This window comes from Mustela nivalis (genome assembly GCF_964662115.1).
Source record: "Mustela nivalis genome assembly, chromosome: 14".
Lineage (NCBI taxonomy): Eukaryota > Metazoa > Chordata > Mammalia > Carnivora > Mustelidae > Mustela > Mustela nivalis.
Window position 1 is genome coordinate 31,879,592 of NC_139033.1, and position 15,701 is coordinate 31,895,292.

Below are 15,701 nucleotides of genomic sequence, written 5' to 3' on the forward strand. Positions count from 1 at the left end.
ACATCACAGATCATCAAGGAAATAGAAATCAAAACTACAATGAAATATGACCTCACAGCTATCAGAATGGCTAAAATCAACAACACAAGAAACAACAGATGTTGTTGAGGATGTGGAGAAAGGGGAATCTTCTTGTATTGTTGGTGGGAATGCAAGCTGGTGCAGCCACTCTGGAAAATAGTTTGGAGTTTCCTCAAAAATTTAAAAATAGAGCTACCCTACCACCCACCAATTTGTGCCACTAGATATTTACCCAAAGGTACAAAAATACTAATTCAAAGGGAGACATGCACCCCCATGTTTATAGCGGCATGATCAACAACAGCCAAGCTACGGAAACAGTCTAAGTGTCCATTGACTGATAAAGGGATAAAAAGGATAGACACATAGACACACACAATGGACTATTACTCCGTCATGAAAAATAATGAAATCTTGCCATTTGCAACTGATGTGATGAAACTAGAAAGTATAATGTTAAGTGAAGTAAGTCAGTCAGAAAAAGACAAATAGCATATAATTTCACTCATGTGGAATTTAGGAACAAAACAAGTGATCATAGGGAGAAAAGAAGGACGAGAGAGGCAAGCCAAGAAACAGACTCTTAACTACAGAGAACAAAGTCAGGGTTACCAGAGGGGAGGGGGAGGGGGAATGGGATTAAGGAGGGTATTTGTGATGATCACTAAATTTTAGTGTTGAATCCCTAAATTTTCACCAGAAACTAATATTACATTATATGTTACCTGGAATTTAAATAAAAAATTTGAAAATTAAAATTTAAAAAATTAAAAAATAAATAGAACACTCAACTTTTAAGTGAGTGTGTAGCTACCTAGCTACAAACTACATCTTAAAGATGGTTATTACAGCAAGTCTAGGTGACCAGCTATCCTGGTTTGCCTGGGACTGAGAGGTCTTCAGGTGTTAAATCTAGGAAAGTTTCAAGAGAATCAGGACAGGTGGGTCCCCAGAGCCTAAATGGGGGACCATGTAAAACTCAGCCATGTAGTTGAGTTTAAGATATGGGTGCAACTGATGTGTGAAACCTTTGGGTCATATCTCCTTAAAAGCAAAGAGGCTTTCTTTTCACCATTTCCTGGTGACTTTACAATGACAAATGCAAGAATCATCTTAGACTTAAATACGAAAGCCATGTTTTGAGGATGGTAGAGCTAACCCACCAGTCTGGGTCTCTGCATTGCCTCAGCAGAGACAATGCTTATCTGCCTTTTGACTATTATGTAAAAGAAAAATAAATGTCTGCCTTATCATTAAGCCACTGTATTCCAAGTCTCTCCGCTACAGCAGCTTAGCCCCCTACCATAATATATGACCTCATTTTGAAAATTACTTAAGATTATATAACACATTTAATGCCACAATTTCATTATTAATTGCTAGCTATTTTTCATCAGAAATCACAAATGTTGCAGTACTTTTACTTTCCTCTTTGCACTTTTCTGCTTTTTTGCCCCTGGGCTCCTGTTTGGATTTATTGGGATACAAGAATTTTCTTGTCCTCTTAGTAAAGTGGGTATCTTGACTAAGAGATTTTAGATAAGACTTGTTGGGAAAGCTAGGAATCTGAAAATCATGGGCATGGATAGAAAGAAATGTTCTGCATATTTAGAATATATCCACTGTTCTCGTTCGGAAATACACATTCTTACAAAGCAAATTCAAAAAAATACAAAAATGCTTGGAGAAGATACTCTGCCAAGCACCTTGGTGAAAACTTACCTTCAGTCTGACTTTCAACCCAAGAGTTGATCTCCTTTCGAATTTGTCCAGAAGCTCCCACAAAATTAACAGACTGTGGTTCTGCACCAAAGTATGTTTTCATGTCTTCTAGATATCTCTGGAAGATAGAGGTAAAATCTTCTTTTGCAGAGTTTGTCCAAAACCGAGACATCAAGGCTATCCATGGATCATTGCAAACCCCCACCCCATTGCCCCCTCTGTCTTTCCATACTTCCATTTTGGTCAAAAACTAAACACTCCCCTCTTTAAAGTTAGCTGGGCACAGACTAGCCATGAAGAAGTCCAGGTGTGGAGGAAGGTCTGCCTCCCAGTTCTGGGGCTCCCACACCCTCCCTATTTTTTTTTTTAAAGTAGGCTCTACACCCAGCATGGAGCCCACCATGGACTTGAACTCACAACCCTCAGACCAAGACTCAGATGCTTAATGGACTGAGTGACCCAAGCACCTCTACCCTCTCCTGTGTTTATCCATGCCTGTGAAATGGGGCTGGTATGAAAAGGGAGAGAACTCTAGAAACCCCAGGACTATCTCCAGGGACAAAGACCTGCTTGCAGTTGCACTTTGCTTTCTCTAGCAGAGCCAGCACCAAAGTGAAGCCTGTGGGTCCGGCAGCCCCCTGCTATGAACACTAAGCACCAAAAACCTGTGCAGGGCCCCCGAGGAGAGCTATACGCTGCTCTGACAATGGATTGCAAAGTGTGGCCAACGGTTCAGCAGGCTGTCTGAGGGAAGAAACCTGGCTTAGTCCTCTGGACCTTTGATGTCCCCCCTAGTGGCAGTCATCAGAAGTGGGCTTATGAGGGCACCTGCCATCCTCAGGAGCCCTGTCATACCCCTTCAGTGTATTACTTGGTAGAGGAATTGGGTTCAGCAAGAAGTGCTGAGGTAATTCAGCCTCCAGGCAGTGGTTTGAAGATTAGGAAGTCTAAACTATGTAGAAATTATGATCCAGTAAAAAAGGAAGGCTTAAAATTTCACAAGGCACCATTCCCTGTGTTGACTCATAGGTTCTACTCAACCTCTCCGAGCACATCCAGGGCTTGTGGACATTATAAAAGATGTCTCATTTTGTATATCTGTGTCCTCCTCATCTCTAAGTGCCTGCCCCACTCAGATACCTCCTACTTCCGGACCAAAGCAGAATGCACAGGACTACCAGTACCAGAAATGTCTCTAAGGCTTCATTTGGATTCTTTTCTGCCTTTAGTCATGACCGAGCTCAAGTGCTGACCTCCCTGAATTCACTGGCTATGGGCAGGGACAGCCCTGCTTGATATCACAAGATAGCTTTAATTTCCTATTGCTGTCCCTCTATCCTACCCAAGTTCCTTGCCCTTTGCCCGCTGGGCACCTGGGTCCTCCTACTCTCTTATGTGTTGAGATGTGATGCACTAATGGGAAATTCATTGCTTGGCTTCGTTCAGGGTGGCCCACTGTGGGAAGCCCTTGAATCTGAATTGAGAACGAAAGTATGGTCTGCATTGTGGGGTCTCAGTCACCTGAGAAGGGGAGAAGGTGATATTATTCCATGTTGAGAGTCTTTCCTAAAGTCTCTAAAGTCATGCTGTGAAATGACCCATCTGATCCCCGAGTCAGCTTTGCTCAACTACAAGCTCCCAGTCCAGCCGCACTCCCAGGACCAGCTCTGCCCTCTGCTCCTGCACATCGACCCTACTGGGTTACCCTGCATCTCCTGCCCCATTCTCCATGAAACAGATGCTAACCTGGAGATGACCCAAACCACATCTCTTACCCATTCACTGGCTGAGGTGGACCCCTTTATTCTGAGCATATAGTGTGGCTTGAGACCCACTGTTGATTTCCTTTACACCTAGCCACTTACTGGTGCTCTAAATGATTGTTTCCCAGAAGTGCTGACCCCATACATGAATATCATCCCTGGGATCTCTAGAGAAATGTATGAAAAGTTTCCTGATTGGTATCTTTCTTTCCCATCAGCTTTAAAAGAGACATTTGCACTTACAGTGTGAAATGGGTAGGTTTTCTCTCCATATATCCTGTTGGCTGTTTTAAGTATGTAAGCCTTGCTGGGATTGCTTATTTCTGAGATTAGGGTCTGGAAGTGAGAGTGTATATCTTCAACCTTGCTCAAACCGAATTCCTTTAAAAGAAAAAGGATTAGTCAAACAGTCAAATAAAAACACTGAACAAGAACTAGGTCTACATGAACAACCTCTATCTCAATGAAATGAGTTGGTGTCCTGTAAACAAAAACTCAAATCAGTTGCATGGTAGACCAAAAAACATTTTCTTTAATGTTAGCAGTGCAAGAATTTACAATTTGTTAGGGTATTGTTTTCTTCACATTTAGTTTATAAAGGCAAGAACAAGTTTGAAGGTGGGGCAGCTTTGAAGTGGAAGGAAAAGATGGAAAGAGAGAGAGGGAAAGAATACGACCCTTCCAAAAAGCATACACGTTTCTGTATTTTGAAAATTTTTCTGTAGTTTGATGAAATTTTTCTAAAAGAAGTTCCTTTTAATTATTGAATGCATATTAAAAATAAGACATACCATTTTTCTTTTCTTCTCACTTTCAGGACAAGTTTTGATGTCCTGATCTCTGCTAAACTGAAGAACCTGTCATTTCAATAAAAAGGAAATATGTGAACACAATTTGTGAAGATGTAATCATCTGAAATTCTCCTCAGCAAATACAAGTCAGTCATTCCCATCACCACAGAACATATAATTAATTAGCAGGGCGCTCTGATTTCACTTAAATAATGTGTTGCTAGATGGATGGGGAGGTCAACAGCAGCTTTGAAATAAATTTTTAAGCTGCTGTTAAGTAGCTACTCTCTTTATTCTTATACTCTTTAGAGGACATTTGAGATGATGTTGGGAAATCACTAGAGGTAAAAATCTCTTGTATTCCATGTTTTGTTTTGTTCTGTATATGGTTGTTTTGAAAACTAGGTGTTCATTTGAAAGTATCATTTAGACGATTTAAGCATAAGCCAATATTGCTTCAATTATCTAGAAAATTCAGGGATTTTATTTGCTTATTCTAGTTAAGTTTCAGGTCTCATTGTCTGCCTCACTTGACAGTTATAGACACATTCTTTGTGCTTAGCCTAGCATTTCATTTGGAAGTTAACAAAAAGGAGGTGGACATGCTTGCTTCCCCTGAACTGTGCAACAGTAGAAAACAAGGTGATAATTCCATCTCCCATAGCCTGGACTCAGGTCACAATGGGGAATAAAATCTAGTTTACCAAAGCTCATGCTGACTGACACCCAGTGACAAACAGGGGTACATGAACGACTCAGTCTCAGTCACAAAGCATCGCCATTGATATGTCAGTAGCATTTAAATAAAGCAAGGACAATAAACACACAGAAATATGTTCACATGAAATGGACCCCAGTTGAAATCCATCTAAGACTGTCGATCACATTAACTGTTAAGCCTTTTAATATTTAACCAGTTATTAACCAGGGGTAAGCCAGGATTTTGTTTTCATTTTGAAACACACAATATCTTGTGAACTAAAAGAATAAGGGGGATATCCTAAGCCCAAGCTGACAGAAGATAAATTCTGCCTATTTCATGCAGAATTACTATTTGTGCTGTTTTCTGTATTTGACTCAAAGGGCACCACCGGAATGGAAATTCTGTCACTTAATCTTTTGATTATTGCATGATTTAGGGCTGGATTTCCTCTTTTCTATATCTATCTTAAAACACACACACACATATATTTGTACATTTGCACAGAAGCACACATATACACATGACTTTTTAAACTACAATTTTGCTATCTATGGCTCTACTTGTGCATGTAAGTGTGTGTCTGCACACGCGGTCACAATGCTTTGAAGATGTTTACAACAAATCAATAACTGCTTAAACAATACTATTGTTTTGTTATTTTAATGCTCTCAGTGGGTTTTTTACATTCATGCAGACAACCAGGGATTAGACATAGACAAACCAAACAAAGCACAAAGAACTGGATTCATTTCCTTTTTTCTATCTGCGTCTTCAAGAAAATCCTTCTGAGATTGGAAAGACAATGACTAATTCTAGTATTTAAAGTATGAGCCATTCAAAAATGGTATGATACCACTCATATGTGGAATTTAAGAAGCAAAACAAGTGAACAAAGACAAAATAGACAAAGGAAAAGCCTAACTTAACTAGAGAGAACAAAGAGAGGGTTTCCAGAGGGGAAGTGGTGGGAGGGGGGGGAAACAGATGAACGGGATTAAGAGCTCGCTTGTCCTGATGAGCACTGAGTAAAGTACAGAACTGGTGAATCATTACAGTGTACGCCTGAAACTAATGTAATATCGTATGTTAACTTTACTGAAATTAAAATTTAAAAATAAAATAAAGTATGGGCCATTACTTCCTGAAATATATTAATAATCAAAATAAAATTGGTTTTGGTGCTGAACCAAACTTGATAACCTTATTGTCTCTCCTCTTGATCTTGCTAGGGAACATGGGTTCTTACATGGCTTTTTAAGCAGCAATTTTCTTTCTTTCTTTCTTTTTTAAATATTTTATTTATTTATTTGACAGACAGAGATCACAAGCAGACAGAGAGGCAGGCAGAGAGTCAGGCAGAGAGAGAAAGGGGGAAGCAGGCTCCCTGCTGAGCAGAGAGCCCAATGCAGGGCTCCATCCCAGGATGCTAAGATCATGAACTGAGCCAAAGGCAGAGGCTTAACTCATTGAGCCACCCAGGTGCCCCTTAAGGAGCAATTTTATGGTTGGTTCTCTTCCCCAGAATTCTTTTTATGGCCTAAAACAATGCTGAAGTATATCTTTTGTCTTGAAGGATATGGCTGTAAAATGTAAGCTATATGGACTTCAGGAAGCAAATGATGGCAACAGTTAAAAGGAAGGCTCTGTTTAAAGGCCGCAGAGGATGCTTGAACTCTCCTGCTTACCTGGGCCATCTGGGCTGCTGTGGTACCTCCAGTGCCCAAATATACCATGGCCAATGAGGTTGAGATGCCCCAGGGAGAAAAGAAAATATTTTTGCCTTCAGCCGATTCAGCCAGCTTTTTGCTGAAGTCCAGGGCAAATTGGTTGATTGATTTGGCTAGAGAGTCCATTGGGAAAACCTAAGAAAAATAAAGCAGAGATGAAAAACTTGTTAATAATCCTTTCCACTTATTTCACTTTTGGCTGACACAACTATCCTCTTTAATCACCCCTTCTTGAAGTGACAAAAATATATATTATCTAATTCAAATTTATATCATATATGTAGTATATATATTTCAATCCATTTTATATGCATCTATTTCCATTCATCCTTATATGTGTACCTATTCATAATAGCCGAAAGGACTGTGGAAAATCCCTTACCAATATTAGTAGTTTACATATTAGAAAACTGAAGTTTAGAGAGTTTGAGGGAATGCTCAAATTGTAGTGCTAAGGCGCAGCAGAGGACAATTGGGTGCTGGTCAGTTGGCAGCTCCCTGTTGAGAAAATCATAATAAAAATGGTGCCATCAGCCCTGTGCTGCTTCTCAATGCACCACATGACTGCTGACTTCACATAGTAAATAAGAAATTGCTAGTCATTTTTTTCAAGAAACTTCATGGTTTTTCTCACTTATCACCAATATTTTTATACTTTTTAACCTTATCTGTTCATTCTTTTTTAAGATTTTATTTATTTATTTATTTGACAGAGAGCAAGACAGAGAGAGAGGGTACACAAGCAGGGGGAGTGGGAGAGGGAGAAGCAGGCTTCCCGCTGAGCAAGGAGTCTGATGTGGACCTTGATCCCAGGACCCCAGGATCTTGACCTGAGCCGAAGGCAACCACTTAACAACTGAGTCACCAGGCGCCATTATCTGTTCATTCTTGCCTTTATCTATGATATTCTTCATTCCTAGAATGGTTTTCTTTTTTCCTAGAATGTTTTGATCCTTCTTTACTCTATTGAAATCCAGTTCTGTTCCAGTTTCTTTCTTAAGAAACTTTTCCTGATCTCTAGTATGCAGAGGAGTTAAGTCCCACAACATCACTTTTGCCCCTTATTGATATTTATCCCACTGATAGTTCTGTCTTCACACGCTTGTAGCTTTCCAACTCCAGGGTAAGTTCCTTAAGAGTAAAATTTTCTGTATCTCCAACAACACCTCACTCAGGACTTTACACAAAATGGATGTTTATAAATATTTATTACTTCTTTACAATGTTCATTATTTGGGCTCTAGCCGCCATTGTCTATTCACTTCAACTTGAAACCATACACAGTTTAGTGGGAAATGCTCATAGAGAAGTAGGGAAGTCAAGGCTCTTTGCCCTTATTCTCACTCACTTGGGACCCTCTGAAAATGATCTTCTTGAACAAAAAGAACTCAGTTTTACTCATTTAAAAAAATTATATTCAACCTCTAAATTTCACCCCTAATTACCCGACATTTTCAGTCTTTTAAGACATGGGTTCTATCAAAGAAACAGCTACTTCAATCTGATGTCATTTTATAGCCAAATAATCTCTCAAACTGGTTAAGTGATTAAAAATAAGTCAACTTCCTAGACCTAGAATTTCCCATTAGTGCCAATGTTGTGTAGAACTTCAACTTATACTGGCATCACCTGGCACTCGGGACCTTAGAAGGGTCAAGAGTCTCTGAATCAAGGGAGAGGCATAGGTAGGCCAAGTTTTGGTTTCATCATAAACTGGATTAACAATGATCCTGCCGAAATCCCTCCTAACCATAGGCTTACACTTAGTCAAAGAACTTCCCCCTCTAAGTCCTGCTTCAGTTCTAGCCCATGTCTATTGCTGAAGGTGAAGATAATTCTAGGCTAATATCACTTGTCTAAAGAAAAACAACTCTAGTTTTGTAATAAGTGTACACCTCACAAAATGTTCAAAACTTACCAGTATGTAGTTTTTCTTGATAGATCCAGGGCCATCTTGGAAATAACCTCCTTAATCTCTTTACATCTGTATTCATTCAAATGATGCTTTGTTTACCACATATATATTAAGCTTTATCTCTTTAGAATTCATGAAATGCATTCATATGGAAAATGTTTGCCTCCTTAAAACTATACTAACCATGAAGGGAGGAGAAAATAATATCTCAGGGCCTGAGATTTTTATCTTTCTACCTAAAGTTTATGGTTAGTCTAGAGTTTGACTACTTGTAACAAATTCCTGAAAACAATAATTTTATTTAATGAAAGAGTTAATTATTTGTGGAAGTTAATGTCCAGTTATCTTCAGCTTCATTAATTCTCTTGTTAATATCATCATTAATACATGAAGTATTGCCCCAAACATAAAAGAACAATTCTTACCTTTTTTTTTTTTACAAAAAATTTATAGAAGTGTTAAGCCATTGGTAAAATTTAACCTGAGTGAAAAGTGCTTTCTGAAAGATGCAAATTTTAGGATGATATTTTATAGGAAATAATTTATCCTTACAAAGGTTAGACAATGATTTTTTTCAGAGAAGATTAAAAATGTCTAGATCAGAAGACTACTATTCCATTTTCAGAATAAATTATTCTTTGCAGTTTTCAGAAGTTTTAGAAGTGTCAGTTTAGATCTTTATCTATATATATATAAATATATACATGCCTTAATATATACAAATACATACACGTAAAATATGTACAACTCTCTCAAGGGCTTAGGGGAAAAACTGAAGAACTATGAAAGTAATAAAAGGATAGTGTCATTCATCAAAATGTTGAATCATAGATACCCATAGTCACAAAGAAACCTGGAGTCCCCTCTAGTACAATTGCCTTGTTTTATCTACTAGGATACTAAGGTCCAGAGAATTTAAATGTGCTGTCCAATGTGCACAGACAGCTAAGAGTGAAGTTATCGCTGTAATCCCATTCTCTGGACTCTGAATACGATCTCCCTTGTCATTGTATCTCATTGCCTTCAAAATTTTAACAGAAAAAAAGAGAGATTGGGGGAGGAAGAAAGGTGAACAGGAGGAGGAAGAAAGGAGGGAAGATGGTATAGAGCATGAGGAAGTGGGAAGGACTCACTTCATTTTCTACAAAAGGATACCCAAAGCTCCTTGACTTTTGATGATACTAATGATAGTACCTACTTCTTGGAGCTGTGCTTACCAGAGGGTGACATCTCCCCTCAGCACTCTACACAAAGCCATTTTCTGAGGGAATCAATAGTTTGGGATGTTTTACAATGAGCATATAGTAGAAGGTTGGGGCTTAGGGCTTAGGCTACTCCATGGAAGAGAAGAAAGCTAACAGCCCATGGAGTGGTAGCCTGGATGGGATGTTAGATGGAGACAGGGAATGAGAGTCAAATTAATTCCATGCATTAATGATGTGGATCAAATTCATATCACCAAGCTCGCTCTTCCAAAGGGTTAGAAGAGGTTGGCCTCAATTATTCTGAGAATGCTCTATTTCTCTTTGCCTATGTTGACCGATACAGAGGTGGTCAATCTAGAAAAGTGACTGGAGGAGATTCCATTCACGGTTTCACAATTTCTGGTAAAACCATTTCTCTAACTCCTTTTAAATAAATGCTGTCTCTCCCTCTTTGCCCTCTTTTCCACACAAGCTTGGAACGAGCTCGGGGTTAAATCTATCTGATTTGTAAGGAATTCTTGGGGAGAGGAAGTTTTCTGTTTTTGAGAGCTCTTGATCATTTGTTACACTGTTAGACATTTCAATATAGAAAGAAAACATAAATAAACATTTTTAAACAAAGAAATATTTACAATACCTTGTTTTCTTCTGCTGGAGCAGAACTGGCAACTGGTTCCTTTAAAAAGAGATTGTGGTGAGTTAAGTAACTTTTAACTGTAGAAATCATCTTTAAAAATTCTAGCACCTCCCTTTTCTTGGCCCCACCCTCTGATTCATTTCACAAGCCCATACACTCTTCCTTTCAAGTTTATCTTGGCTGAGAGCTCAACTAAAAAGACAGAGATCCACAATGAATGTTTTGCCTGGATGACTTACTTACCTACACTTGCCATGTCTGTCTGCAGGTAGAAACCTGAGCTCTGACAAATTGTAACTCATTCTTTCCTTGTTTACTCTCTTCTCTAGTCGGCCAACTGGCAGCAATTCTAGTAGTTTTCCCCAGTAGTCTTTCTTAAAAAAAAAAAAAAGAAAGAAAGAAAGAAAGAAAAAAGGAAGCTCTTAATTAACAGAATAATAATGGGTAGTAAAATGGAAAATATTGGGGGTGAAATATTTGCTGTTACATTGTTAAAGCTGCTTTTAAGGTGCCATGTACTAGAGGCACCCAACAAATGTTGGTCCTCTTCTCCCTTGATGGGTTGATGTGGAACCCAAGGAAGAACTCCATCCAGTCCCATGTCCATTTTCCCACCTGCAGGGATAAGGGGTCTGGACCAATGTTTTAGACACAGTTGCTGAGTCAGATGTTGGTTCATCACTTTTTAGTTTTCTTTTTTTTCTTCCTGTGAATATTCTCTCCCTCTTCCAGATATCTTCTATAGGAAAAACCATGTTATTGTTTTATTTTCTACTGCTGAAGACCTGTGCTTGATGGGGTGCTGAGGGGAGTGGGGAGAGGGATGGAATTGAGAACCTTCCAGAGAGTTTGAGGGAGAGAAGGAGCCTCTCTACTTATGACAAATTTGGAATGTTCTTCATGCACTTTGCATTTTTCTCTTCATGGGACACACTTGTCTCCTGATAAACTGGCTCAGAGTTTAACATCTGAAGGTTAGTGGGGAACCTAGAGCAGAATGTTTCTCTGGACTTCACTAGGGGATGGGACTTGTGTAAGAAGTTTATTGCACCTGCCTGACATGTGCTGAGCACATAGTAGTAGTATCTACTGGTGCCTCCATACTTTTATTAGCAGAAAGTCTCATATGGAGGCTGGAGGTAGAGGGACTGTTCATCCCGACTGACAGCAGTTCAGCAGAGAGTGACTTGGGCAACATCAACACAGCACGGAGACTCATTGTTTATGTCGCATTAAGTGCATCAATGCAAAAACTGCCAAACCAGCCAAGAAATTGTTTCATCTTCTCTAAAGTCACAGACTAAGTTTTACTCATTGGTTTCCTCTGAGCCTTCTCCAGATTCCTTTCCCACTTATCTCTTGATTAAATTTTTATAGATATACTACTCATGTTGATGAAATCATGGTTGTGCATTATTATGATGCCTGTTTGGGGGTGGTCAGGGAAAGAAAAAGAGGTAAGAGTATCCTAAATTAACAACATAATATAATCAACACAGTTTTGTTTGTTGTTATCATTTATGGCCTGCCCTATGTATATGTATATGTATATGTATATGTATATGTATATGTATATGTATAATATGTACAAATTACTAATAGGGCTGTAGGGATAGGAACTATATGAATGGGGAGGTGGGGTGGGAGAGATAGATTTTGCTCTGGCCTTTTTATGAATTCATTAGTTATTCCAAAATTTTCAAGACAGAGAGAACTCTAGATGCATCAATATTATTCTAATAAGAATCCAGAAGAAGAGCATAAATTAAGTGGGCAGAGACAATGAGTAGATAACGGTTGCCCCGTTGGGTTGCTATAAGAGAATACCAAAGACTGGGTGTTTTAAACAACAAACTTTTTTTTCACAGTTCTAGAGGCTAGAAATCTGAGATCAGGGTAACAGACTGGTTGGGTTTGGGGTGTGGACTCACTCTGTTCTTGGTTCACAGTAGGCTGCCTACTCTCTTGTCCTCATATGGTAGAGAGAGGAAGCTCTGATCCCTTCATCTCCTCCTAAGGACACGAATTATATCATGAAGACTCAACCCTCATGACTTAATCTAACCTAACTATTCCCCAGAATCCCATCTCCAAATACAATCCCCTAGAAATTAGGGCTTTCACATATATATGGGGGAGAGGAGACACAAACATTCAGTCCATAGCAATGGCTGAGAGTTTCCCAAAACTAAAGCAAAGATACAAGTTTCCAGATGGAAAAAAAAAATCTGCTGATGAGCAAGACAAAATTTAAGAACGATTTTTTAAAATAGTCTTAATGCAAGGAAATATCAAGAACATCATTAAGAACACAAAGACAATTATAAAAACTGCAAGGAGAAAGAATTATCTTGACATCAACTTTCCCATCAGCAATTTTGGTGAATACCCCTGGAGTGTTGACGAGTGCTTTGAACCTTGAATTCCATGCCCATCCTCTAACTCAAAAGTGAGAGTGATAAATATGGATATCTAAAGAATCACAATGATTCCAAATGCTGCTACTTATTGAATTGCTGAATTACTGAAGTTCATAGAAAAATGAATTAAACATAAGAGAATGCAAGAAGCAAGAACTCTTAATTTTCAAAAATGTCTGCTGTCGAGGGAACAAACCACAATTCAAGACTTACCACTTCTTTTGTTTTTTATAATTTTCTGGGATTCTGCATTTGACCAGCTGACAGACAGTTTTATTTCTGACAAAGATAATCAACATCAGTGCTAGTACCTATTAAACTCTGTACGTGCTCAGCATTCTTTGAATTGCTTGTGATGTATGAATTCATTTAACCATCATGGCAGCCTTATGAGAAAACCATTACTTTTTCTAGGCTGGAAACCAAAACATAAAGAAACACCATTTTGGCCCATGGTTAGAGGATTCACAAGGGCGAAAACTGAGTTGTAGGGGCTGATAGTCAAGGGCCTGAGGTTACCCATTTAGCTGCCATGTTCCAGTAGGTCATCTATACCTGCCTTGCATCACGGGAAGTCTGCTGCCTGGGAGACATTCTCAGAGTCTGGCCACACTCCTGCAAACAGACTCTGCAGCCAGCTCTGACTCCCCAAACCAGACCCGATTCAGTTCTCAGGACTTAGTCATGTTCTGCTCTGTCTCTGATCTACTCAAGGCATTCAGCGCTATTTGAAGCAAACACCCCTGAAAGAAGGCATTTGTGTTTCCTCTCTCACTCTTACACCCAAAGCCATCTTCCCCTCTCTGAACCCTCAGCTCAATGACCTTGGCCTTGTCTGAACCACTGCACATAGTGTTTATTCTTGATATCCTTGAGGTTTAACTGAGAGGATCCCCAAAGGACTTTGACTCAAGCTTTTCTGAATTCCTATGCCCTTTGCTGCTAGGAGACCACAGCTCTAAACCATTTTCCACACAAACCCATTCCAGTCCCAACACTGGGGCTCCCTGAAGAGGCAGTTATCCTTTTATCTCCTTTATTCTGTTTTTACTCAGTCCCCACAAAATGAAGCACGATGCCTGATCCTTAGGAATCAAGGTATGACAAGTCTTACGAGCTAATGCAAGGACCACCTTGCATTATGACCCAATGGAATGAAAACAAACAAATGGTTGTGTGGAAACGTGTTTATTTTTTTCATATACTTGCAATATTACATAGGTCGTAGACATATCTATGTGATACATAATACTAGAAATGTATGTAACATATATTTTCCTGTTGTTCAATGCTTTCTTCTAGTTATTTATTATAAGAGGGCATGGGAAGGACAACCACTCATCCCTCATTATACAAATAAGTAAAAGCATTTTTTAGATAGAAAAATTACTGATCGCCTGCTTCTGCAACTATCAGCTGCATAAAACTTACAGTGAACAATAATTAAAACCATTATATAAAATAATAAATAATATAGTAGAAGTTAATGTTATACAATTAACCAATAGTAAAGAAGACCTAAGTGGGGCATCATCCCACTTAGGAAACCAAATGATTAATAGGCCTGCAATGTTATGGTGGACAGCTGTCTACTTATTGCTGTACTTATCATTAGTGTCTAGTAGGAGTTGTTCAGAAAAAAACAGAAATGTGTAGGAAAATCTCTAAATTCTTGGCACTTAACGCAATCCGGAGGCTTACAGATCATACTATGAAATCCTGTGTAGAAACAGAACTTTTCAATTTTCGGGTGAAACAAACCTGCCAAAAAAGAGGATGTTCTTGGTGACTTTGTGCATGATAAAGAAGAGGAAAGGGTGGTCCGCTACAAACTGTGGGCCTCCATGGCCAGTTCTTCCTGACACAATGGCCCCGGTGCCAGCAGTTGCTTCCGTGCCCTCTTCGTTCACGTCCACAGTAGCTTGATGGAACACTTGGGACAGAAACAGGTCGTTGTTGTCAGACATTCCTGAGAAGTTGGCCCGGCTCTGGCTGAAGGCTTCCTCCATGCCCATGCTCTGGAGAATGGATCTGAGTTCATAGCGTTCTTCTAATTTGAACTGAGGGAGGTATACCTCCACATCATCTTCAGCCAGCTTGTCTTTGCTGGTCCAGTTAATGAATTTATCGTAGGTTATTTCATCTTCCAGCTACAAATCCAAACATTAAAGAAAAAAAAACCCTTAAGTGCTCAGAATAGAAGGCAAATAACTTACAAGTCTCATGTTAACAATCAATGACTTTAACTTTACCACATTGTAGGTGATAGAAAAATGTAATACACTGGTGAAATATTTGCAAGAAAGTAGCATGTATGACATATTTTCATGCTCTGAATGAAAGTTTGAGACATGAACATTTATAATCAACCAATTCACATGTTTCTGCGAGGATCTACACACCATTTTCTACACCTATAGACATGCTTCTCATGAAAGGTGTGTTTAGCTCCAGAGGTTTCAAACAATACAAGCTGGAATGGCTTACCAAGTCCAAGCCAGTGGACACATCACTGATTTCGTCAGGAAGCAACAGGAACATGCTGATATCTCCAGCATATGGGAGTTCTAGAATTTGAGTCTTTAGCTCACCTATGTAGCCAATGTTCAGTTCTTTACGCAAGTACATCATCTGTACAGGTTTGCGCTGATTCTAAAATGATTAAAAAGTGAAATATGAAAGTTGATATTAAGAGTCACGAGATTTATAATTAGACATGAAGAAATCGATTCTGCTGTAGTGTCAAAGAAATATGTTCTTAAAAATCAACAAAATAAATTATTTATACCCTTACAGT

The 15,701-nt window shown here is 39.0% G+C and overlaps 1 protein-coding gene across 1 annotated transcript in view; it reads right to left on the reverse strand.

The window, feature by feature from the left end:
- Window positions 1-15,701, reverse strand: part of SERPINB2 (serpin family B member 2) — a 39,111-nt gene that overhangs the window by 11,600 nt on the left and 11,810 nt on the right. Inside the window, exons 7-13 of the mRNA XM_082699045.1 lie at window positions 15,392-15,556; window positions 14,647-15,054; window positions 10,485-10,613; window positions 6,686-6,862; window positions 4,298-4,363; window positions 3,750-3,887; window positions 1,744-1,861 (exon numbers count right to left, since the gene is read on the reverse strand). Of these exons, the coding sequence (XP_082555171.1) occupies window positions 1,744-1,861; window positions 3,750-3,887; window positions 4,298-4,363; window positions 6,686-6,862; window positions 10,485-10,613; window positions 14,647-15,054; window positions 15,392-15,556 (1,201 nt within the window). The remainder of the gene's footprint in view (window positions 1-1,743; window positions 1,862-3,749; window positions 3,888-4,297; window positions 4,364-6,685; window positions 6,863-10,484; window positions 10,614-14,646; window positions 15,055-15,391; window positions 15,557-15,701) is intronic.